The 24,702-nt window shown below is 27.4% G+C and overlaps 1 protein-coding gene across 3 annotated transcripts in view; it reads left to right on the forward strand.

Moving 5' to 3' along the window:
- LOC107445928 (uncharacterized) overlaps positions 1–20,462 on the forward strand; it is a 258,022-nt gene extending 237,560 nt beyond the window's left edge. For all 3 annotated transcript variants that reach the window (XM_071187392.1, XM_071187393.1, XM_016060433.3), the window contains exons 2-4: positions 9,882–10,135; positions 14,230–14,429; positions 19,308–20,462. In XM_071187392.1, the coding sequence (XP_071043493.1) occupies positions 9,882–10,135; positions 14,230–14,429; positions 19,308–19,616 (763 nt within the window). In that variant the 3' untranslated portion in view covers positions 19,617–20,462. The remainder of the gene's footprint in view (positions 1–9,881; positions 10,136–14,229; positions 14,430–19,307) is intronic.
- Positions 20,463–24,702: the final 4,240 nt, after the last annotated feature.

The raw sequence follows: 24,702 nt of genomic DNA on the forward strand, positions 1-24,702 counted from the left end.
TTCTTTTTCGGAAAACTGACTCATTTAAATTTGAGTTTCTAATAAGAAAAGTTTTTGGTACAAATAGATTATTGGCTGCACATTGAGAGTAATACAATAGCAAACTATTATTTTTCTTAACTACTACCGCTAAATCTTTTTAGTTCTGCATCTTTCTGGAAAAACTGACGGATGTTTCTATTCGTTAAATTTGTAGACCGATAATAATCGGCTTAGTAAGTAGTTCCTTGAATGGTGTAAATAACTGTCTAAATGAAAGATTAAACAAATCTGGGAAAATGGCAGTAAATATATTGTTTAATTCTTTCCAAAGTCGTTCCAAAGTAATTCTTTTAAAAATAGGTAGTCGGGTCACATATCAACTGCGATTAAAGAAAAAGACTAATGAATTCGATTAAAGAGATTCCGTATCAAAATATTTAAAAAGAAATGACGGATTTTCAGAAATAAGAGTTGAAAACAGTTTGATATGGTAATTTTCGGTATTTTCAACTAAGTAGGACATTTCTATCTTCAATTAAATGATTTTGATTATTGAAATTTATTTTCTTTTTCACAATCTTGTCTGTTTTCATATTCTCTAGAGGGTTTTTATTACGTACAAAAACGTCATTAAAGTTGTATTTTAAAAGTTTGGTAAACATTATAGTATTTGAGTTTAGAATTGACTTCTAAAGCTTTTTAAGGAATATAGATTTTTTTAAATCAAAATATAATGCAATGAAGTTAGAAAGATAAAAAAAGCCTGTGTATCAAGTGTTAAATTATAAACTCGGGGAAAATCGGTTCAAAATTCATAAGAATACTAATAAAAATAACTGAATTTGTTGATTGTTAGTCGCTAACACAAATTAACTAATCTCTTAGGAATATTTTAACCTTTTTTCATTTATTCATTAACCTTTCTTCAGGTAAACATGGGTGTCACCTCTGTGATGTAGCCAAGTGATATTTTTTATTTTTAAGTCAGACTTAGTTAACAGCACCCTTTGACCAGAATACTTTAAGTTTACATTGTCATTTACGTTTGATCAGTGCAACAGTATCTAGTCTGCCTTTTTAAAAACTGTTTTTTAACAACATTATACTCTCACAGGTTACATTTTTCGACACAAATTACTCTTGAGAACTCATTTTTTTTCTAAAATGTATCAAGCTTTTGAGTATTTTGTTCTTTTAATTTTAGTAATTGGAACAGCGGCAATTGGCAATTTTATAATTGGCAGCTTTCATTTCCTCTAAATTTTTAATAGCATTAAGTTCTTTGTTGATAATTGTGTCCTTTTATTTTCACGTTTAGTTTTGTAGTTTCAGTAAGGTTTTATTATTTCAACATGCATTCAACAAATATTTTAATAAATATAATAATTCCTTTTATTTTTTAACTTTGAGAGGGCTGTTTCCTACAGTTTTTAAGGTTTGGATAGTTTTTTACAATTTTGCATAACAAGCCAAAATGTTAGAAATTTAATTTTTTCAAATAAAACTTTAAAAAAAAACATATCACACAAAATTTCAAGTAATTTTTCAGATGATTTGATGACATTTAGTTCTAGCATATAAAATGAAATTATAAAATGCATTTTTGATATTAACAGTTTTGTACAACATTTCTGACATATATATTGATTACTTCATATTACAAAATGAAATATAAGAGAAAAAGTAAGTTAATTGCTCTAATTAATTTGAGCAACTATTCTTTTTCTCATACCAGACAAATTTAGATTATAATAATAGCACGCAATATTTTCAAACAAGAAAATAAAACAAAAATAATTAAACTAAATTATTTTTTATAAAACTTCTTTTGCTTTACTAGTTAAAAAGAGAAATTGATCTAAAATGGGAAAATAGACTATCTTCCTTAATTAAATACTTTAACCTCTTTTTTTGGCTTTGTAATTCATCATGTTCTACCCATACTTCCCTTTATATTATAACATTGTATATTGCAGAATTTTGTTGCTAAAAGCTAAATTGTCCATAACTGCTTCTTTTTGCCTAGCCAGGTATGCGATGTTCCAATTAATACTATTTAACCCAGATTTCACTCCAAGTTCAAGATTCTGAAATTATCAACCCTCTCGAAGAGCGAGAGTAACACGCTCTATTCACAGACTTCGCTAAATGAGAGAAACTCGCAGGTTATATACCTTTAACCTCTTTAGAGTACATAAGTTTCTCTTCCAGTGCAATTCCGTTGTCACATTAGATAGTTTCGTAAGGAATGCGATTTTGGAATCTAACCTTATTTTATTATTGTTTACAGAAATATTAATTACTTCTTTCTTGTTGGTTGCCTTTATAGCTAAAAATATTGAAAAACATTTGTTCCTACGAGCTCAAATTCCTGGTAATGGCATTCTGATTACCTAATTATAGGAAAACAATTTGCTATTTAGTGCATTTTCTATGAGGAAAAGTGATTAATTAGGGTACATATTGGTTTTTGTAGACTGCTAACATACATTTTAGTTTACATATCGTTTTTTTCGTGGTTCATTCTATTTTTAGTAATTTTCATTTCAAAATAATTTGAATAATATTTTTTACACGAGTCAATGCAATTATTTTACAGTAACAATGAAGTGTTCTTGATTCCATTAGTTTTGTAAAATACTTTCTTTGTTTTTAATCCATTGGCACAGATGGTACACCGGTGTGTCTTTCATGAGTTTATTAGTAATANTTTTGGTATTTTTTAATTATAAAAAACTGTCTAATAGCTACTAAAAAATCTGTTATGCTATCGGGATTATATTTAGTCTAAAATATAAAATCCAAAGAATGTAGTTAGAAATTATTATTTTCTTCATATTCAAAAATTTATCAATGTTTGATTTTGTAAAGTAATAAATGTTAGTTAATAAATGTTTCTCTTAGATCTAAACAACTGATCTAACTAAGTGCATATTTGAAAAAAAATATTGCTTGGAAGTGAGTCGCATTTGCAAAAGTTTACCTTTTAACGTAGAAAAAGATACCAGTGTTTCATGCTGTATTCCTTAACCATAAATTTTAAAAATGCTAAATATAATATTTTGAAATTATTTTGACCTTAATACGAAATAAAGAAAAATATGTACCTATAGTAAAAATTTTGCGTCAAATGGTTACTTATAGTCTGAATGGCACTAGACTTGAATGCATATGCGATTCCGACCATAAAAAGCACAGACACAGCCTTAATAAATGTATACTATACTAATGCACAACTGAGCCACAATGGCTCAGTGGTTAAGACACTGAGCTGCCATTATGTTGGACTGGGGTTCAATCTCAAGTGGCGGTTTGGAGCCCACTCATCTTTCGAACTATGGGTACCAGATTTTGTGGGAAGTAAAAGCGGTCTTAGGACATTGTTGATCACATTGCCACAATCGTGCTTTTTTTCTTTGCAAATTGTAGAGCCTTAACCTCCATGACTCCCAGGCCCACAACGGGATGTTGTGGGAATGCTTTAATTTAATTACACAACTAGCTTGTTAATTTTACTGTTCAATTAGCTTACTAAAAGTATGAAGTAACTCAACATGACGTCGCGTCAGTTCAAGTTAAGAAAGTTTGGTTTAGTTTTAGCTTTGTATGTTTCTTAGAATAATTAATGACATAACTCTGCCATTTTAGTTACTTTGAGGAAAAAAATCTATATGAAGAAAAGAGAAAGCTATTAAAAAAATTACTGGTAGTGATCCTGGTCCTCAGTGTCTATTATGGTGCATAATTTTGGAAACAGAAAGACCAGCTGAATTTTGCTATGTAATTTTAAAAGAAGTTTTATTAAGCTTTAAACTATAAACTTTCGGATTTATTTTCTTTACCGCACATCTTTCAATATTATTTGATTCTTGCTCGGTTTACTTCATTTAAAAGGTTTCTCATGTACAAAGGTACAAAATTTAATGAAGCAAACACATTTTGCAACAAAACATGGGGTCAGAAAAGCATAAAGGGATGGACAAAAGACGTTAGGAATATGATGGGTAATTTAAATTAAACATTGAAGTATTTTGAAAGTGTACCAACACATTAAAAGTAATTTATCCTCACATTTTTATTTTTCATCTGGTATCATTTAAGAACTATTGCAAAAACAAATTAATAACAATATAATTTATTTATTTATAAAATGGCATCTGAATGAATGTGCCAATGTTTTTAGAGCATATTTGTTAACTAAGCACATAGTTCATTTACTCATTAGCCTTATAATACCAGCACAAAACTATTTTAATGGGAGAAAAACTTTTTTGAAGTTATTATTTTTTGCTTACTTTAAAGCTAATTGAAATTTGCAGTGTTTTGATCGTAATTTAAAATTATTTAGTTTGAAGTACCTTGAAAAATGTACACAAAAGCTTTCTTAAATTAAGTTATTTAAATCAAAAATAGTTGGATGTTATCAGGGCCATTACCAACAAAAAGTCAAAGCTATTAATAAATTTTATTTCTCCTTACTAGGATGTTTATAAATGTGTGAACCTACACTTATTCTTTTTTCCCTGCGAAATATTTCACTACAAATAATTTTTTATAAGATCTTCATTTGCATTTTTTAGTGATTTTTAAAATTCATTTTTTTTAAGTTAGAAAGCTCTCAAAGCAACTGAACACTTGTTCAAAAGCTTGCTTCCGTACCATTGAATTACTAAAACTACTAATAATTTTCATAAATCATAAAGTTATTTTTTCAAAATGGAAAAGGGTTTTCTAATATGTATACATAATAAAATTTATTTTTAACGCATATATTTTCTAATATAACGCATATATTAGTTTGTAGAACTAATAAATGAATTAGTAATAAATGGATAGTTTTCTAACACATATATTAGTTTGCAGAAAATGTATCTAAGACATATTTTCAGAAAAATAACAAAAATATTTAAAGAATATTTTATATCAGTATAATGTTTTGGATTTAGTTTATAAGATATGTTGCTGTAAGTAAAATAAAAACTGAACTTATTTTTTAAATTTAGTAGAAAGGTATAAACTTATCGGAAACTCTGACTTTTGCAAGAATTTAATTCACGTATGCATTGTAAAAATTACAAAATTACTCACACAAAAGCGCGCTTAATTCAGTGGTGCGTAATTCAGTGCACTTGTACATTGTGTTCACTGTTCAAATATTACGATTACGTGCTTAAACTTGACAAATCTTTCATTTTTCTAGTGATTACCGAGTCTATTCAACCTTAGCTTATTGTTGAACCTGACATCTTTAAATGCACATTAGTAGATGAGAAAACAAGTAAAGTGACATGAAGCAACAGTTTCCAATATAAAAGTTTAAGTTTGAGCTATTAGAACTTTTTTTTAAAAATAAGTCCATTTGTTATTTTAACCTGAAGCAATCGTAAAAAGAGCGAAAGCTGTTCCTCTAAACTCTTACAGGTCGTGGGAATAGGAAAAGTTTCTGGTTTAAAAATAATTTATTTTCTTTACTTTTTTTGCTCAAATTAAGTAACAGAAAAGGTTAATGCCACGTTGTAATTTAAAAGATGTAGTCCATGGGAGTACATTTTAAATATTTTATTCATGCATAGAAAAATTACTTAAGGCTAGGATTATTCTTTAAAATGAGTTTTTTTTAAGTGTTTTTGCTAGAAATTAAATTGTGGACTAGATATGCATGTACAAGTTGCCTTGTGATGTTAAAAGTTAAGCCACGTTCTTCTCTAGATAATTCCTCAAAATTCTACTTCTGATTTTTAAGTTAAAGTTTGAAAGCTAAGTATATGTCACAATTTTACAGATTGATTATTTAGAGGTACACAATTCCGAAATTAATTTTTTGTTTTTTCTCTTTTTTTTGTTATTCTCTTATAATGTTACAAGTTTAGCCCCGACAAACACTATTATAACTTGACATTCTAAAGCAAATTCATTTTATTAGTAGTAGTCTGCCAGGCTTTTCTCCATGCAACTCAAAAATTTTTTCATCATTTTTTTGACTAATTTGCCCTGGTCTGCGAGGTGTAAGGCGCCATACTAAAGAGTGACAGTTTCAACAAAAAAAAAAAAAGTGAAAGAAAGACATTAAAATGTAGTCTTCGTGGTGTAAATCTATTAGATATTTTTTTAAAATGTTCCTTGTAAAGTAAAGCTTAGAAAGAGTTCTATTTTCATAATCGGACATTATATTATATTAAAAAAATTACAGCTATATAACACCATTTTCAAGATTGGTACTTGTAAAAAAAATAAAGAAAGGGAAAAAGTAACATTCCTCCTAAAAAAATTGATTTTTGGAGTGCAAATTTGTAAGACTAGTTTTTAGTGTCCATAATTACATAAAAACTTGAACAAACTTATCTCTATACTAGTTAAGGTTCAATTCCTGTATTTGAAACAGTTTACAACCGAAATTCGAAAAGGACAATCATATATGTCAAAAATACTGATTTTGCGGAGCACATTTGTGAAAATGTTTCAATAATTGTCCTTTCTCATGAGAACTTTTCCCAAGTTTCTCTCTCTCTCTCTCTCTCTCTCTCTCTCTCTCTCTCTATATATATATATATATATATATATAAACGTTTCTCACCATATTTTAAAACTCTCTTGTAAATTTGAGCAGTAAATTCTAAACTATTTGGATTAGGGGGAATCTTTTCTTTTATATTTGAAGTTTGAATTACAGTTACTTTAGTTTTAAATAATGCAGACTATTGAATAAATTTTCAATGCGCAATATTTTAATTCCATTTTATTTATGATTTTTTTTTCAAATTCATTTAAATTAAATTTTAATAGCGCGATATTGTATCAAAATAGCAGCACTCTTTCTCATCTATGCATCGTTAGTTGTATTTAGAATATAATCTTCGTTACTTAAAAGACCTCTATCCTCTCCATCCTGGACTTTAGGTAAAATTTTTAATTTGTGTTTTCTTGATATTTTTTGTACTTAACAAACTTTTGATTGTACAGTATCAGTAGACAGAGCAATACCTTTCAAAAATAGGAGAAAATAAAGGGGTAGTTTTAATAGATTAGGTGAAATAGCGCTTATAGAACATCTATTAATTTTCCCTCAAAACTTAAAATCAATAAAATTATGCATTTTATGGTGTTCAGTAAGTAATTTGAAACTACACGTTTCTAAGATTTTAGATTTTTTAAAATCTAGATTTATTAAGTTTTAAACTGATAAAAACTACTTTGGACGATGCTAAAAAATTTTTTAAACATTAATTACATAAGAACAAACATACTTATCAAAAATCTGAATAAGCAACTGTTTGCTATTTAACTACCTATCAAAAAGGGTGGATTGCTGAATTCTATTGGTATAATTTTGTATTTTTGCAAGTGTCAAAAGATGCTGCCAAATAGAGTAATGTCCATCATTAGTTTATTTCGTGAAAATTAAATGATGAGGTTTAAATAAGTACTTAGAACTTTCGTACCCCGTCTCTTCCCCTTCGACAATTTAATTCGCTTGGGAGATGAAGGGACTTATAAAAGTTTGATATTCATAAGATTTTATGATAAAGATTCGTCATTAGCCAAATAGGAATAGAATCCCATCTGATTCTTCTAAGACCATTGTCAACAAAGTAGTTCATTCCAATGATAAACCTATTTTTGAAGAATCATTATTATGCTAATTTATCACTCCTTAATCGTCGCTTTTATAGGATGTATTAAATGTCCCCTAAAGTCATCATAAATTCCTTACATCTCTTCAATCCAGGATATATTATTAACTGTTCATTTGAAACATGGGAAATAAACGAGAAAGAAATCATATCTTCGTGAGAAAGATAAGAAGTTTAGCACGCATCGTCTTGCTGTTCCATGGTTTCATGCATGGAATGAATATTTGAGAATATCTATTAATCAGATATCGGTCAATTTTATTAGTTATTCATCATCTAAGGTAACGGTAAAATCTCCCGTTTGAATGAGCAAAAATATTCAACTTTTACGCTGTTGTTTAATCGTTGTCGATGTATTTAGATTGTTTTTCTCAAGAGCTTAATTTCGAATCAAATGATTTTTCTCATATTAAGGTTTCAAAAAGCAGATTTCTATTGAAATCGCGATAATGTGCGATAGATATGAGATTGGCAAAGAATCAGATGCAGTTAATAGCAAATTAAATATATTTAGTGAATTGGTCTAACACCTTGGAGTGTAAAAATCTGAATTTTTTCCTTAGAAATTTTTTTAAAGACTAACATTTGCCAGAATGGCAAACTTTTCTGTAGACTCGGAATTTACAAGAATTGAAAAAATCTCAAAATGATTACGTGTCCCACCAGACATTTCAGTCTACAAAATACAGGCCAGAGAGAAAAACATGCATAGTTAGGAATATTAATGAAAATGTGCATTAATGAAAGCATATTAATGAAAATATATCAATGTACTTATCATACTGTACTACATGAAAAATGTACTTTCGATGAAAGTATGTGTTTCTTTTATACTTTTCAGCAAAAATATCGAATCTGAAATTATGAATTAAAGTTTTATATTGGTGACTTTGCGCCTATCCCTATATTTTGAGGTTGTATAAGAAAGTTGATTCCAGTAGTTTTGGTATAGACGAGTACACGAAAGTCTAGAGCTCTTAATAATTTATTTCAAGTTTTGCCCGTTTCGCTATATCACGAGAAATCCAGTGAAACTAGAGCTTTTTGCACTCAATTATAAAATGTATTAATAAAAAGTTAATTTTACGTACAAAATAATTTTTAACTATTTATTTTGTTTAATAATAATCGAAAAAATGTTTGAATTTCATGTTTATTAAAATTTTTATATTAAATGTGAAATCCTAAATGACAAAGTACGAAATCGGCTGAATGGTTCTGAACTTTAAAATTTAAAAAAAGCGTATATTTAAAAATTTGATTTCTTGAAAATTTTCGATCGATTTTGTCAAAAAAAAAAAAAAAAATTTAAAAAAATAGAGACATACGGTTTTCCGCGTTCTGCTTAGAAAACGAGATAATTTTTTTCTTCAAAGTTTCAAAATTAACTGTAAAGTTTGTTAACATCTTATTTATTTTATGACCCTCGTTGAACAGACGATCCAGTTTTGGGTTTGACTGCTAATGTTCAGCTATGTAGCCTTGTAATTTTGTGCCCAATCCAGAAGACAGGGGAACTCCTGGATCAAGTATTGGGAGAATTTGCCTTCTTGGAGGACTTTTTGATGGAATTAACCCACGTTTGCGTTACATGGAGAGGAAAACCGCGAGAACATCCAATGGTTAGCCAGACGGCAAGGGGACTTAGAGTCATGATCCTTCTACCGCTGAGGATATTTCACGTCAGCACTGTGGTCTGTGCAAGCTGGATGCGGAATTCGTATCGACCAGTCATCGCTGTGATTCAAACCCGGTTCAATTCATTGGAAGGCGACAGCTCTATCCCCTGAGCCATCGTGGCTCTTTGTAAACATTTTGGAAAGAACTATAAAAACAATTTTCCAAAGTAGTAACCATTTTCAACAAGAGCATAGTACTGTCTAAGGACAAAATTAACACAAGCTCATGCAAATATTTTTGCTAAAATGGTCAGTCAGGCAGGCAACAAGAAACTTGATTGTATATCTGTTTCAGTCATCAGCGCCCTCTGTTGACATACTTTGCATCAAATTTTAAAATTTGGTGAAAATAAAACACGCCGTTCTTCCGAAGATATTAGAAGCGAACCATATTTATATCTTCAGTTTTTCTTTCATTTTTTTTAAAAATTCTTTATTGTCTATCATTTTTTGAATGTCTCATTGATTAGATTGAATGCTTTAAAAAAAATTTTTAGTATGAGAGAATGTACTCAGAGCTAAAAAAAACTTTCATTTAATGACTAATAAAAATATAGCTTAAAGTTCAATTAGCATTATTTTTTTTCAGGGAAATGTCATCATCAAACCTATACTCTATGCTTATTATAGCAGCCATTCTGTGCATTTGCCCAGCGAATAAGACAAAGAGCAAGACTCAAAAGTCCACCGAAAATGGAACTTTAGCAACTTATCGAAATTCATGTTTACGTCTTCAAAATATTGCTAAGTGGATGACAGTATTGTTCAAACTGAAAAGTGCTTGGGTTAACACAACAACAAAAATTATGCTTGAAAATCCTCTACTAGGTTCAAATGCTCGAAGTAAGAGAATGTTTTATATCTTTAAATTTTTTTAGCAACTTTTAATGTTTTTAGCAACAAAGCTTTCTTAACAAACCTTCAACAGTTACAAGAAGCTAGTCTGTTAAAAATTATTAATAACATTAGATAAACATTAAAATTGTATTTCATCATAAAAATATAAGACAAGACACGATTTCGATAATTTTTTTTAAAAGATATCATTTCTTCACTTTTTTGAATGTCAGAAACAAAGATAGATTACAGCTGTAACTAACTAGTGATAATGATAAAATAGTAATCTATCTTGCAACAAAGATTAAATGTTATCATAATCTACGATTAGTATTTTAATCGTGATTACAAAATAATTATAATTCTAAGTGAATGCGACCAACAAATTTGAATGATTACCAGTAATACTACATAAAATAAGTCCTTCTATGATCTATCCTTTTCCCTTTTGTATGTGCTTCAGCTTTTGTTTGAAAAACTATTTAATGTCTTGAACTTCATGCTTTAAATTTAACTCAATCCAATTACATTGATCAAACTCACTATGCTGAGTTTTTGCGGATTTTCCTTTCTTTATTTAAACCAAAAGGGAGTAAAAAAAACTTGCTTAGGTGTGAAGTTGCAGAATGTAAATGATCTAAGTTTTCCTATTGTATTCATATTTATTTGGGTAATATAAGGGTAAGTTTATAGTTCAAGTTAGCTTTTTTCATATGCAGAAATAAAAATGTATAAAATGTTTATCATTTATTTAATCACAAACTGAAAATAAAATTAAGAAGTCGGAAGGCATATAAAATTCGAAACATTTGATATTATTTAAAAGGTTTACAAATACGCATACCAACTCTGTATAGCGAAAAAATACAATTCAGTGATGTTCTCACTTAAAAAAGTTTATTTAAATTCTAATCATAGCATATTTGTTTAAAAATTTCTTTTCTGAAATAATTGTCCCCGATGTATTTTCAAAGAATAATTCTATTTTAGACAAATATGGGTTTTTCGATTTTCTCCTAACTTCCCCTGTTATTTTTTTTTTCTTCCTTTAAGATAAAATCCTTGCACTGTAAAAAAGTTGCTGTATTTTTTACAGCACTGGTGTAACGGTAAAGAAAGCATTTTTTGCTTTGAAATGTACATTGTTTTTAGTCACGTGCGTCAGATAACCAATCTGTCGAATGAAATAGTTTGCCGCCGTTTTCCTTTGTTTCTTAAAGCATTCGATATGCTTAGTTCGATTTTTTTTACATACTATTAGTTAACTCTGATATTATGGTTGTGGTGCGAGTTGAAAATCTATTGCAAACTTTTGAAGTTAAAGGAATTCTGTGGTTTTGAAGCAAAATATTAAATTACAAATCTGGAAAACTTAAAAAAGAACATCTGTTATTTGAATAGTGCAATAAGAAGAACATGCGAAAGAAGAATAAATTTATCAATTGTGCAAGAAAATTGTACAGATTATAAAGTGAGTTTTTATTTTCATCAATATTTTTTTTAATATTGTGTTAAATTCAGTATTTATATTTACGATGAGTTAATTAAAACTTTAAACTTTCAAAATGATTAAATTTATTTGGAAAAAAATGTGATTAAATAAAAAAACGTTTTCTCTATTTTAATTGCAATAATATGTGTTAATGTGAGGAATAAGATTTGAAAGTATTTTATATTTCTATTATATGCGATTTATTTTTATTGATTTTGTGTTATAACTTGTTCTTAGATTTTATTTGTAGATTTCTTTCTTAAATATAGATCTTCGCCATATTCTAATTGCAAAGTTTCGAGCTTGAACTCTGTTCTTAATAATTTGTCTTTTATATTACGTATAAGGTATTAGATATATATCCTATCATCTTCGATATTCAACGATATTTGTCATCGTTACTTGCTTCAAAAATATAAGCTTATTTTTTATGCTGTCTCGTTAGTTAAACTATATAAACATATCTCATTTTCAATATGTAGTTCTTTTATATGTGGAAAGTACAAAGGCTCCACTTTGTAAAGGAGCAGAAAAATTTCACACTAAAATTTTGATAAAGTAGACCCCAATTTACTGGTATTATTGTGAGTTGTTTAGTTTTGGAATATGTATATATAGCATAAAAAGCTTCTATTAATCTTTTTGTTATCCTAATTAATTATTCTAATCGAAATACTTTCTCACACTTTTAAAAGCCACATCCTGTCCTTAAATCTATTTTTGGTACAAGTATGCATTTAATTAAAAGCAGGACACTTTTCCCTTTAATCTTCGTGGGAATCACTCGACCTATTTCATAAACCAATAGTAATTTCTAAGATTTCCCTCTTTTCCCTAAATAGAGACATTTACGGATTTTACTTTGCAAGATTTTCCCTAACATATACCCGAGGAGCGCAACTTTTCGTGTACACTTTCATGACTGCTCTGTCTTATAATTAATAAATTTTGCACCGTCCTTCCCTGCCTAAGACCTGTTTTAATCCTTCCACTCGGCAACGGCGTTATATATATATAATATATATATTCCAATTTTAAATTATTAAATGCTCTCCCGTTATGGTGATACGAAATAAAAATAGTGTTAAATGGGGAACTTATTAATAATTTTAATAACGAAAAACAAAATTGTCTGGCATTTTAAAAGAAAATAATAAGTATTGCTCAATACTTGGTCTTTTGGAAAAAGTGGAGTTTGATATTCCTACTACCCAGAAAATGCAATTTTATTCTTCGGTTATCAAAGTAGCATCCATTGCTTTTCCAATATAATTATCTTTATTTCGAGTTACTATTGTAACCGATTTTAAAAGTGAATTCATAAGAAATAAAACATGTTTGATTGCCTGATGCAGCTTTTGTATGCTTCTTGTAACCGCATTTTAATTACTCACTGTTTCATCCGGTAATTAAACATGCTTGATGTTTTCAGTTTCGCTTTGCTCTGTTGTGATCAGTTAGACTTTGCGTTCTCCTTGTTCTTATTTTAGGACCCATTATATGCATAATTTTTTCCGTTGCTTTCTGATAAGGATTTTTAAAAATATTTTTTAAGGATGGTCCCCACGGAAGGCAGGTTAAAGTCCCAACTTCATTTAAATCAAAAAATAAAATGTTTTGTTTTCAAAAATCTATTCTTAAAATTTACAAACATTTTAAACAGGTTTGTAAAAACATTTTTATCAGAGAACATTTTTGTGATTTGCTTGATAACTGTGAGAAAATACTTATAATCAGCAATATATTAGTTTATGAAGTCAAATAAAAACAATAGCATTTAGATTCAGCTGAACATTTTGATTGTATAAATTTTTTTTAATTAATTACCCATTTAATTTTTTAATCGCTAGTTAAACATGCTGGGCTAGTAAGTAATGATAAATTATTACCGCTTTATAGTGTTATTATCAGATAAATGGAATTTACCTTAGATAAAAATAACTTGTTCATATCTATTAGAAAAATAATTTCATTTTTTCTAAATTTTTCTGATTAAATTATTCAGCAATCTATTATAAACAATTGTATGCAATTAGATTTTCGGATTATATCACTATTGATATGTGTAAATATTAATAAATTATATTTGCTAATAACTTTATATTTACTTCACTTGTGTCTTTCTTTACACAATTATAGACATGACATTATTAATGCTTATATCAATTAATTTGATTACTTCTTTTTATGTATATAACTCTAAAAGTTTAACAATATAGTTTTATATAAGCTATAAAAAAACCATATGTGTTTTACAGCAAAACTTGCTGCCAGCAGCAGATATAAAATTTACCACGTTGCTATATTGAACAATGCTGTAAAACTTTTGTAGACTGATGCAAGTTTCACAATTTGCTGTTACTGACAGTGCACAGCACTGTCTAAGTATAAAATAAGTTATGAAATAATATATATAGTTATAAATGGTCAGAGAATTGGTTCTCCCTTATGAACTCACCGCTTCGCTGCTCCACATTAATTCTGCTGATTTAATAACAATGCTCTCCTTCAAAGACTCGCTACACGATATAGTAAAATCATAACTTAGGTCATGGAAATACGTTTATCTGTCTCTAGTCAGTAACAAATTTTATACAATTTATTTCAGAAATGCGAAATGTTCCGAACTTGCCAAGTATTCGTAATATGAAAGGAATGGAAGCAGAATGTTCGTCTTTGCAAAACCTTCAAATAACACTCAGAGGTTACGTTCATTTTCAAGCCCAACTACTGCAACTGAAAGCAGTATTTGGAAATATAATTTTACAAAGAGCTCTTAATACAATGAACGAGAGCGTAGCTTTAAAGGTAAATATTTTAAATTTTAAAGTATACAAGTAAATAGCATTTGAGTAAGATAAAATCAAGCGAATGTTTAAATTTAAAATTTTCAAATTATACAGTGTTTAGTTCGAACGATTTAAGAGTGTTCAACAAGTGATAGAAAACTTAAGCATCTTCTTTCAGATAGTATACAAAACTCGGCAAGAATGTCATTTTTAAAATTATCATTTTTAAAAACACTAAATATTAAATTAAAAACAAAATAACACTGCGAAAGGATTTTTTTAAATTTAAAATTATAAAATGCTCTCCCGGCATGGTGATACGAAATAAAAATAGAGTTAAATGGGGAACTTATTATTTTTTTTTTTTGTCATTATATTATTAAGTCTACAATTTTAAAATAAAAAAATAAGTAAAATGTTTGATTGTTCAATGCTTGGTTTTTTAGAAAAAGTGGGGTTTGATATTCCTATTACCCTTCTTTTAATGATATTCCTATGTGAGGTTTGATATTCCTATTATATATCTTTAAATTACAAAGATGAGTTCAAGAAGTATCTTCACTAAATATAATATGGTAACTTTTATTTTAACCACTTTAAAGTTATACTTCAAAATTCAACTTAAAATATTCAAATCAAAAAATTTTTTTTTCCTGAGTAAGCCCCGAAATTCAAAAATTTTACGCTTAGGCTTTTTTTTCTTCTTATTTCTTCTCGTTTTTTTAATGAATTTATCTTTTTCCACATGAAACGTTTTTAATATATTCTTTTTATATCGTTATTCTGTTTATACATGCACAATGAGCAAAAAAAAAAGAAAAAAAAAAGATACCTGAATAATATTTGATTTAGTGATAGATTTTAACGTACTAGGACTCCATAATTCGAGATGGTGACCTCAAATATGCTAATTAGTTAGTGCTGACGATATTTTAAGTTACAAAATCAGACACAAAAATGTACTTTCTCTGAATAATTTTAGTTTTTTTTTTCTTCCAACAAGTTATAATTCCTGAATCCCAAAATATGGGGAGCAGTCGCAATTTAAGAAGTACGGTCCCAATAGTTTGGACCGGAGATCGGTCGAAAATTAGGATCTTTAACGTTAATTTTACTTTTAGCGTATTTCACCATATCTCGAACTTTTTAAGCGAATTAAAAAGTGTTTTGCACACAATTATAAAATATATTTATTAGAAGATAATTCTAAGCAAAAAATAATTTTAAAGGATTATATATTTTTTAGTATTTAATTTACTAAGTAGCCGACCGGCTTGTGTACTGGCCTTGCATCAGAAAGGTTCTGGGCTCGAATCCTGGGCAAGGCATGGATGTACTTTCTTTCTCTGTACTATCTGTCCTTATTGTGGGAGCAACGTTGGCCCACCTAATATGGTGCCCTGAAAGAGTTGTTAACAAATCTGCCCTTCAGATGCCTGTATGACCTAGGTCATTCTCCAGGTGGGCATTGGAAAAAAAAATTTACTAAGGATCGAAAAAGTTTTAAACTGTAAGGTGTACAAATTTTTACATTGTTTCAAAGAATGCAATTTTATATTGCAAAATACAAACTTTGATCAAAATCAGTTTACCAGAAAAATCCAATTTTAAATATCTGACTTTTATAAAATTCGATTTCTCGGGAACTATTCGACCGATTTCGTTCGAATTTTGTGCTCACCATATAAAAATTACATTATTTAGAATGATGTAAACTTCTGTGTACTTTAAAAATTGTTTCAGCTATTATTAAATAAAATCATAAATAATTATTAAAAATTCTTTTTTTGCATGGAGTTATATTTGGACAAATGAATTTAATAATTGAGAATCAAAAATTTGCTTAAAAAGTTTTTGAGATATGGCGAAATACGAAAAAAGTAAAAATAACGTTAAGGGGTCCAAACTTTTCGCTCTCCTGACCAAACTATTGGGATCATATTTCCCAGATCGCAGCTACCCATTATATTTTGGGAGTCAGGAATCATAGTTCGTCGAAATAAAGTATGTTTATTCAGAGAAAGTATGTTTTTGGATATGTTTTGGTATCTTAAAATATCGTCTGCACTGATTAATTAGCATGTGTGAGGTCACACCCTCGAACCATTAAGTTCTGGTATGTGAAAATCCGATCATTAGATCAGAAGTTATTCAGGGTGTTTTGCTTATTCAGGGTAGGTATCAGTACATTTTTCTTTTCGTCTTTTGATATTTTAGGATGAAATATTTATTTCAAGCTTAAATGAAAACTGCTGGTTATATAATTTGGCGAAAACAGTTTAGAGTTGTCAGATACATTAAACTTTAATTTCTTAAGTATGAAATAATTATTAACAAATACATGAAAAGTTTTTTTTCAAAAAACTATTTTTGCTATATTCTATTTGGAGATGAGCACAGTGGTTATTGGTTAAGGTACTGAATTGTCATTGTAAAAACTGAGGTTCCATCTCTGGAATGACCTAAAGCCTCCCAACTTCAGATCTATAGGTGCTAGCGATCGATGGGTACTGAAAAGTAAAGGGGCCGGTCTGTGTACAGTGCGCGAAAAACAAAATCGACCACCCCGCATAATTTTTGACCTAATAATTGGAAATTCACGTTGGTCAGGAGACCGGTCCAAAGTTTTGACCCCCTTAATGTAAATTTTACTTATTGCGTTTTTCGCCATATCACGAGAACTTGTTAAGCAAATAAAAAAAGAAAAACTGCCCCCAGTTATAAAATTCGTTTGTCTAAAAATTAATTCTAAGCAAAAAAATAAATTTTAGCGAATATTTCTCTTATTTAAGAATATTTTGAATTGTAAGGTGCAGAATTTTTGACATCATTTCAAAGTATCGAATTTTACATGGCAAAATACAAAATTCGAGCAAAACCGGTTAAATAGTTCATGAGAAATCAAATTTTAAAAATAAGACTGTTTTAACATTCGATTTCTCAGAAACCATTGCGCTCAAATTTTGTATTTTGCCATATAAAATTAGATACTTTAAAATGATTTAAAAAATTGTATACCTTACAATTCAAAAATTTTTTGCGTTATTAAATAAAATAATAAATATTTGCAAAAATGTATTTTGTGCAGGGAAGTATCATTGGATAAACGAATTTTTTAATTGGGTGCAAAATTTTTATATATATATATAAATTTTTAAACAATAAATCACAAAGTTGTTGTATATTGAATTAAAATTTATATCTTAAATCACCTAATCATAAAAGTGACAAATTAGTAGTAGTTAGAAAACCCACCATATGAGTTAATCTATTATAACAATAGATTGCAAGTTTTGAGAGCAAGTTTGATAAAAATATATTTTAGTGAAAGCAGCCTTTCACATCCAATAATGTCCTGCCGATACATAGAAAATGAAGTAATATTTGGGGTTAATATTGCAGTTTAAGACAGCGTATAACTTTATTACAACTTCCAAGTAAAACCCTTTCATATTCTCAATTTTGCGGAAAAAGTATCAGATAGATTAGAACTACAAATGTCATGACTGATTTTATTTTTACTTTAACTTAATATCTAAACTTCCTAATAAAAAAATGTACGATAAAAATGTTTTTACACTTTTGCTGATGTATTGAGTTTTACATGAACAGTGCGCAAAAAAGAAAGAAAGAAAAAAAGGACGAACACTATGAATAAATTTTGATTTATGTATGTAACTCGGATTGTACTAAAACTAAATCTTAATCGTTCGAGGCCCTAACTTTAAATATTCTAATTAATAAGCGCAGACGATAATGTAAGTAACGAAATTAGACACTAAGTTGAACTTTTTTTTATTTAAAATACTTTTGGTTCAAAGGAATATGGATTCTGGACCCATAAAATATGAGTGGAGGTAGCCGCGATCGAGAAAATATGGTCTCAATAGTTAAATTCAAAGAGCAGTCAAACGTTTGACCCTCTTAATATCTCATATCAACTGATTAAATAAGAGTTTCAGTTCATATCTAGATGTATATTTATGTAAATTATATCTCGATAGGCTTATGCATATTTTTTAACTATCAGAGCCATCATTAAGGACATCGTATTTTCCTTCTTGAGGTTTCCTTCCATATTTTGATGGTCAAAAATCAAGATGTGTTAAATAAAAGGCATATTTATTTTGATTTAGTAGGTTTTTGTGTAGATTTTATAACTGAGCACTTAGTATTAATTAATTGGCAAGTTTAAAGTTAACACTTCAAATCACTAAGATTGGCATTGAGCGAGTCAAAATTCGATCATTCGAAAGTAAGCTACACAGGTTGATATATTTTTTTTCTTGTTTTTTTTTTTACTCATTGTATATTACACCAATTTTTCATTTCTATTCGGGAAAACTTTTATTTTAAAATAGATAAAAACTTGATTTCCAAAGCAACTTTATGAACATTTCGTTTTATATCCATCCTAGTTTATTAAATTTTATAAGAAATTTATTAAAAAATGTTTTGTAAAATCAAAGTAATTGTAAATGCCAGTAATAATTTTTTTATTGAATGAAAATATTGAAATTTTGAAAAAATACTGCTTATCCATGAAAAAAATTTTTTTTTTATTGAATACATTTATCTTATTAGGTACTTCTGTTTTTCGTACTACTATTTACCAAACAAATTACTATTTGAAACATTTATCCAAATTTAAATGTATTCTATCTCTCGAGTAAGATTTCTGAAAATAAATCAAGGGGGTTTTGAAACTTAGACTCGAATAATAACTAATTTATTGATGAAATAAACTAAGATGTGTAGAAGTAAATTAAAACTTATGACAAGATTCCTCGATAGCATGGTGCGAAATAATTTGATACTCAATTACCATTTAATTCTTAATTTTGCATAATAATTTTTTTTTTAAACATGAGTTTGATAGTCTCATTTTTTTTTCCAGAGCCAAATCAAAAGTTTTGACCTGTTAAATAAAACTGCTTCAAGTGCCCTAGAAAGGTTGAAAGAATTGAATAAATTCTCAAGTTATGCAATAAGCAATGATGATGCAATTTCTAAAAGTGCTATTAACAATATTCGTAATGCACCAAAGTTACTTTCATATTTTCAAGCACAAACTAATGATATATTTGAAAATTTGCTAAATGTTACCAGGACATCTAATTCACTAAAACAAACTCAAAATCTTATGAAGACAGGGGATTTATTTAAAAGTCTTGGCAGGTCTTTAGATAATTTCTTCTTTCATTAGCTCAATTGATTGAGTGGGTAGTAGTACCATTATGGCTAATGAATGTAAGAACTGTGCTTTACATAAGTTTTTAATTCATCAGGATGCTAATTAGTTTAGAAATTTTTTAAGTGGTAGATGAAATCTCAAATGGATGGAATTGTGAGAATTTAAAAAAAATAAAAGTAAATTAAAATGTTTTTGCAACTTTAAACGAATATATTGCGCCATATATTAAAATAATTTATAGCGATGATGTGAACTTAATGTATTGCAAGTACGCAATATAATAAACTTGCACGTGTTTATATATCTCATCAAAATACATAGTTTTATGAATTATGAGCTTGTGGACAGTTAACTTTCCAGGAATTTGAGAATTTATATAGCTTGTTCTTGATATTAGAAACAAATGAACCATAATACTTTAATCATGGATTAAAAATTGAAAATCAACATTAGATTGGAATGCTGGAAAGTTTACCTTTCAAAACTAGTCAAAATTTTACTTAAAATCAGAAAATTATCATTGTACTTGAATTATTAAGAATATACATATTGAGTTTAGTATAAGAAGTTAAAAGATAACAAAAAAATATTCTATACAATTATACATACATTTTGATTTTTTGGAGTACTGTTTAAAAATAATAATTTAAAAGTGAAAATTTTCCGAGAAATGTCAAACAAATTTGCAATTTCTGAGCAAGTATTATAATGTTGTTTCTTTTGATTTTTGTTTATTCATCTTTCAATTGAATTCAAATTATTACCTAATAGTTTGTTACATGTGTTTGTTGTATTTTAAAGTAATTTTTTTACTGTCTTAACTCTATAAGGACATAATAAAAATACATTTTAAGAACATTCCAGTATTGTTATCTTTTCAGAAATCATTCGTTTAACTAATTTATTGCTTGCATTCTTCGAGATAAATAAATTAGCAAGAAAATGTTAGGTTTATAAAAAAAAAGTGAAAACTTTTATTGGTTTTGTAACTGTAGGGTCAGCATTTTAAATAATCAGCTTATATAATTTCGATCGTAAGTAAAAAATATAATAAATTTAAAAAAAATTTAGTCATTAGGTTACTTCAAGGATGTATGTAGTTCCCAGAGATTAAGTTTTTTCAGAATCAGTCTTAAGTACTGTTTGATAAACTAGCCTGGATTACATACAACTTTCCTCGTTCGGCATATTAGAGCTAGTTTTGATTGTTGTGCAAACAAACTCAACTCTGATCGGGAAATAGATTATTAACAGAAGTTTTTTTATGACTTCTAATTTTATCAAACAGTACTCCATTAATGATTCTTTATGGACAATGATTATAGGGAGTAAAGAGAAAGAGGGGAAAAGCGTTGTGCAAAATATTCTTTACAAATAAATAAAACTAAAAGCAAAAACATATTTGCAAAATAAATGGCTTAAAAATACTTAATCTTAACAGATCTTTCAAATTTTGAAAAACTAAACATGGTAAGACATAGTTTTTTTTTTTTACTACATTGCTTAAGGATTGCTATATGCTTAAGGATTTCCTTGAGGTAGGGTATATCTAAAAATTACACAAAATTCCGAAACAGTAAAGACATACATTTATTTATCAAATGTACACCAGGACAAAACTTTCCAGAAAATAAAAATTGGAATTTTTGTGAAACTTGAGCAATATCAATCAACTACAAGTATACATATATTTATAAAAATAAATAAAATAGTATAATATACATAGAAGTTACAAACAGCATATCGAAGCAATGTCTTTGGTACATCATAGAAAGATAAATATTTTTAAAAGGTTGGAGATGGTTAGAAAATTTCTTAACTATTTTGCTATTAATTCATACGCAAAATAACTTGCATCAAATATCATGAAATTTCATTAAAACAATTTTTCTGGTTTATTTTAAAAAATTGCTTTTAAACTATGACACTTTTTTTTAAATTTAAGTATTAATTTGTTAATATGGAATAACTTTCTGAGGGAAAGGATATTCTATAAAATAATTTTATCATAAATATAAGAAATTTTTTTATGATTCATGATTTTTCGAAGTGTGACAATTTTGATATTTTATATTTTCTTCAATAACAATTAATAATTTCAATCTTGCCAATTTCTAGTTATAATTAATATTAAAGAACAAATAAAATGCAGATAATGATCTTAATTAGTTTAAACTATTATGAAAAGTTTTAATTTTTAAAGCAACTGGATTCAAAGCTACTTTGCTAACTATTATTTCAAAGGATATGCAATCCAAATTATTGCAACAAAAAATTGACAGGAATAACAGCTTAACAGTTATAAAACCAAAAGTCTAAATTTTTGATGACACCAGTAGTTTTGAGACTATAATTATAGTAAAAAGAATATTAAAAAAAGGTGACTAATAAATATTTTGTAAATTGAATATCATTTTTTTATGATATTAAAGAGTAAAATTATATATACACATATACATATTTTGAAAGAGATATTGTGAAACCTAACTTTAGTACAGAGTGTATCAAACTCTTTTTCTCAATATGATTTTAAAGCAAACACCTAGAATGTTTCTTTTTTCTTAAAAAAAAACTTACTGTCAGGGTTAGCAAAAGATTTGATACTTTTTAATATTTTCATAAATGCTTTTGCAGAATACTGATTTATCTTATGGCAAGTAAATATTTTTGCTTAATAGAATTTTAATAATTGAGGTAAGAGTTTAAGAATTTATAGAAAAAGCATATTAAATAATTAAATTAAATAAGTAATTAAAGAAATTAAATTTACATACTTTAAAAATTCTTTAATATATTTTTCACAGAGGAATGAATCTAAGTATTTGCTTTCTTTTGGTAAAATATGAGTACCTCAACCTATTAATGTTTTCCTTTATTTTTGCCTCAGATTTTAAATTAGAATGAGTACAGAGTAACGATTGTTCTTGGCACAGTAGAGCTACTTAAATCTCCTGTACCAACAAATTCTACATTCAACAAACTATTTGTTAAACATATTTTTTTTTAATTACATAGTTCTATTTTAACAAAACAAAATCATTTATTAACACTAGAGATTTTTATATTATCAGTAAAATGTGATATTATATTTAAATGGAATTAAAAATAATTAAATTAGGAAATATTGACATTAACAAAATAATGATTTTTCAGAAAACTAAACAATTGTAATTATGTTGACTTGAAGTAAATTTTTTGAAAAAAAAAAAAAAAAAACTTTGTACCAATGAACTGATAATAAAAGGACATAAAAGTATATTTTTAAATATTTAAATTATGCCAATCAACCATCAGCTATTCAATTAAAACCAATAAAGAATTGAGACACACTCAAAATAATTTATTTTCACTTTGATTATACTCATCTTATGACATTATTTTAAATTAAAGTGATAATTCTATTGTAAGATTCCTCTTTTCCTTATAAAAATAATTTCATGATTATTTAGACCATTAGTAACTTTAAAATCTCTCCAAAAATTCTAATAATATAAAATGAAATTATCTTGAATGAGTATTTAAGAGTTAGAAAATTATTTGAAGTCTTTTAAATGATCTTCTACTTAACCCACCTCAAATTTTTTAACCTTTTTTCAAATTTTGTCCCTGAAAAAAAATTGCAATATTAAGTAAAAATATCTTGGGGGAAAATTCTCACACAGAAAAAATTTTGAAGAATAAAATGTAATGCAGAGCAAAATAGTGTGGATCAGATTTTCTAAAGGAAAAAATAACATTTATACTATAGCATTTCATAAGAAATGGAGAGCAGATAACTAGCAAAGAAGATAATTTTAAAATAATTAAAAGTTAAGAACATATTGTTTAAGATGAAAAATTTTGTACAATTTTGTTAAGTCACTATTCCTGTAGCGTAAAATACATATTGCAGTTTTTTTTTCATACATATTTGAAGTTTACATAATGAGGTTGTAAATAAAAAAAATTCTATTCTAATTATCATAACTAAAAATCTCTTTGGTAAAAATTGCAATTTGCTGACTTTAATTATTAAATTTAACCCTTTATCTGAAGTTACTTGAGCAAATAAAAATTTTCTTGCTAAGCACACTAATTTTATGGAAAAACATAGGAAAAAAATCAGTTTTGGTGCAGGAAAGCAAACTAGTTTTATCTCAAACTTAGTTTGGGGTTGGTTAAAAAGTTGAATCGTCGACCTCAGAAGAATAATATATAAGTATATTAAAATGGAAAATAACACTAAGGTTAAAAATATTCAAAGAATATCAAAATCAATAATACTAATCAATTATGCACTTTGATATTTACTTTTCACTTTGGCAAATTGTGAAACATAAATATCCTGGAATGTCAGTATCCCAATCACTCATAGAAGTGGAATGTTAAATACTTGATTAAATTCTGCAGAACTAAATTAAATAAGGAAGAACTTTGTCTCTAAAATCAGTTCTAAGATAATCTAATTTTTTGAAATTCTACTTAACACATTTTTTAAAAATTTTAGCATCTTATAGAAAGTATATTAAGCATGTACAATTCAAAATCACATAAGGAAAACACAATGAATCATAAATGCAAGTCACATATGCATAATATTTGATTGTTTTATAAATAAACTGACAACAATGGCAAAATTACCTTAATAAAATTTTAAGCTCCTCACAATATCTAAAGTGGTTGAAAAATAACGGAGCATGTAGAATTTGTCTGATTTCGCCATCACTTAATAACTTCAGAATTATTGTGTTTTATATATAGGTTGGAATTATTTAATTGGTCAAAATAATTGTAAATATAATTTATTAAATAAAAAATCAGATGCTAACGCATGAAGTTTGATACCAATTTAAACATTTTTGAAAAACCTCCAATTAAAAGGGAAAAGATGGTATTCATGAAATGAAGAAAAATTAAGTCTATTTAATATCAAAACATAGAGAAATTTTTTTAAGGTTTTTAAAATAGGGTACTCAATGTTTACTTAATAATTTTTGAAACATCGTAATCATGTTTTTTTTTTTTAGTCCTAGTAAACTGTCTAAATTGTTATAGAAATAAAGCCTCAAAATATCCACACAAGTCGAGACTCTGATAAGTCCTAAGAATAGATTTTTTT

The sequence above is a fragment of the Parasteatoda tepidariorum genome, chromosome X1, assembly GCF_043381705.1.
Source record: "Parasteatoda tepidariorum isolate YZ-2023 chromosome X1, CAS_Ptep_4.0, whole genome shotgun sequence".
NCBI classification, from domain to species: Eukaryota; Metazoa; Arthropoda; class Arachnida; order Araneae; family Theridiidae; genus Parasteatoda; species Parasteatoda tepidariorum.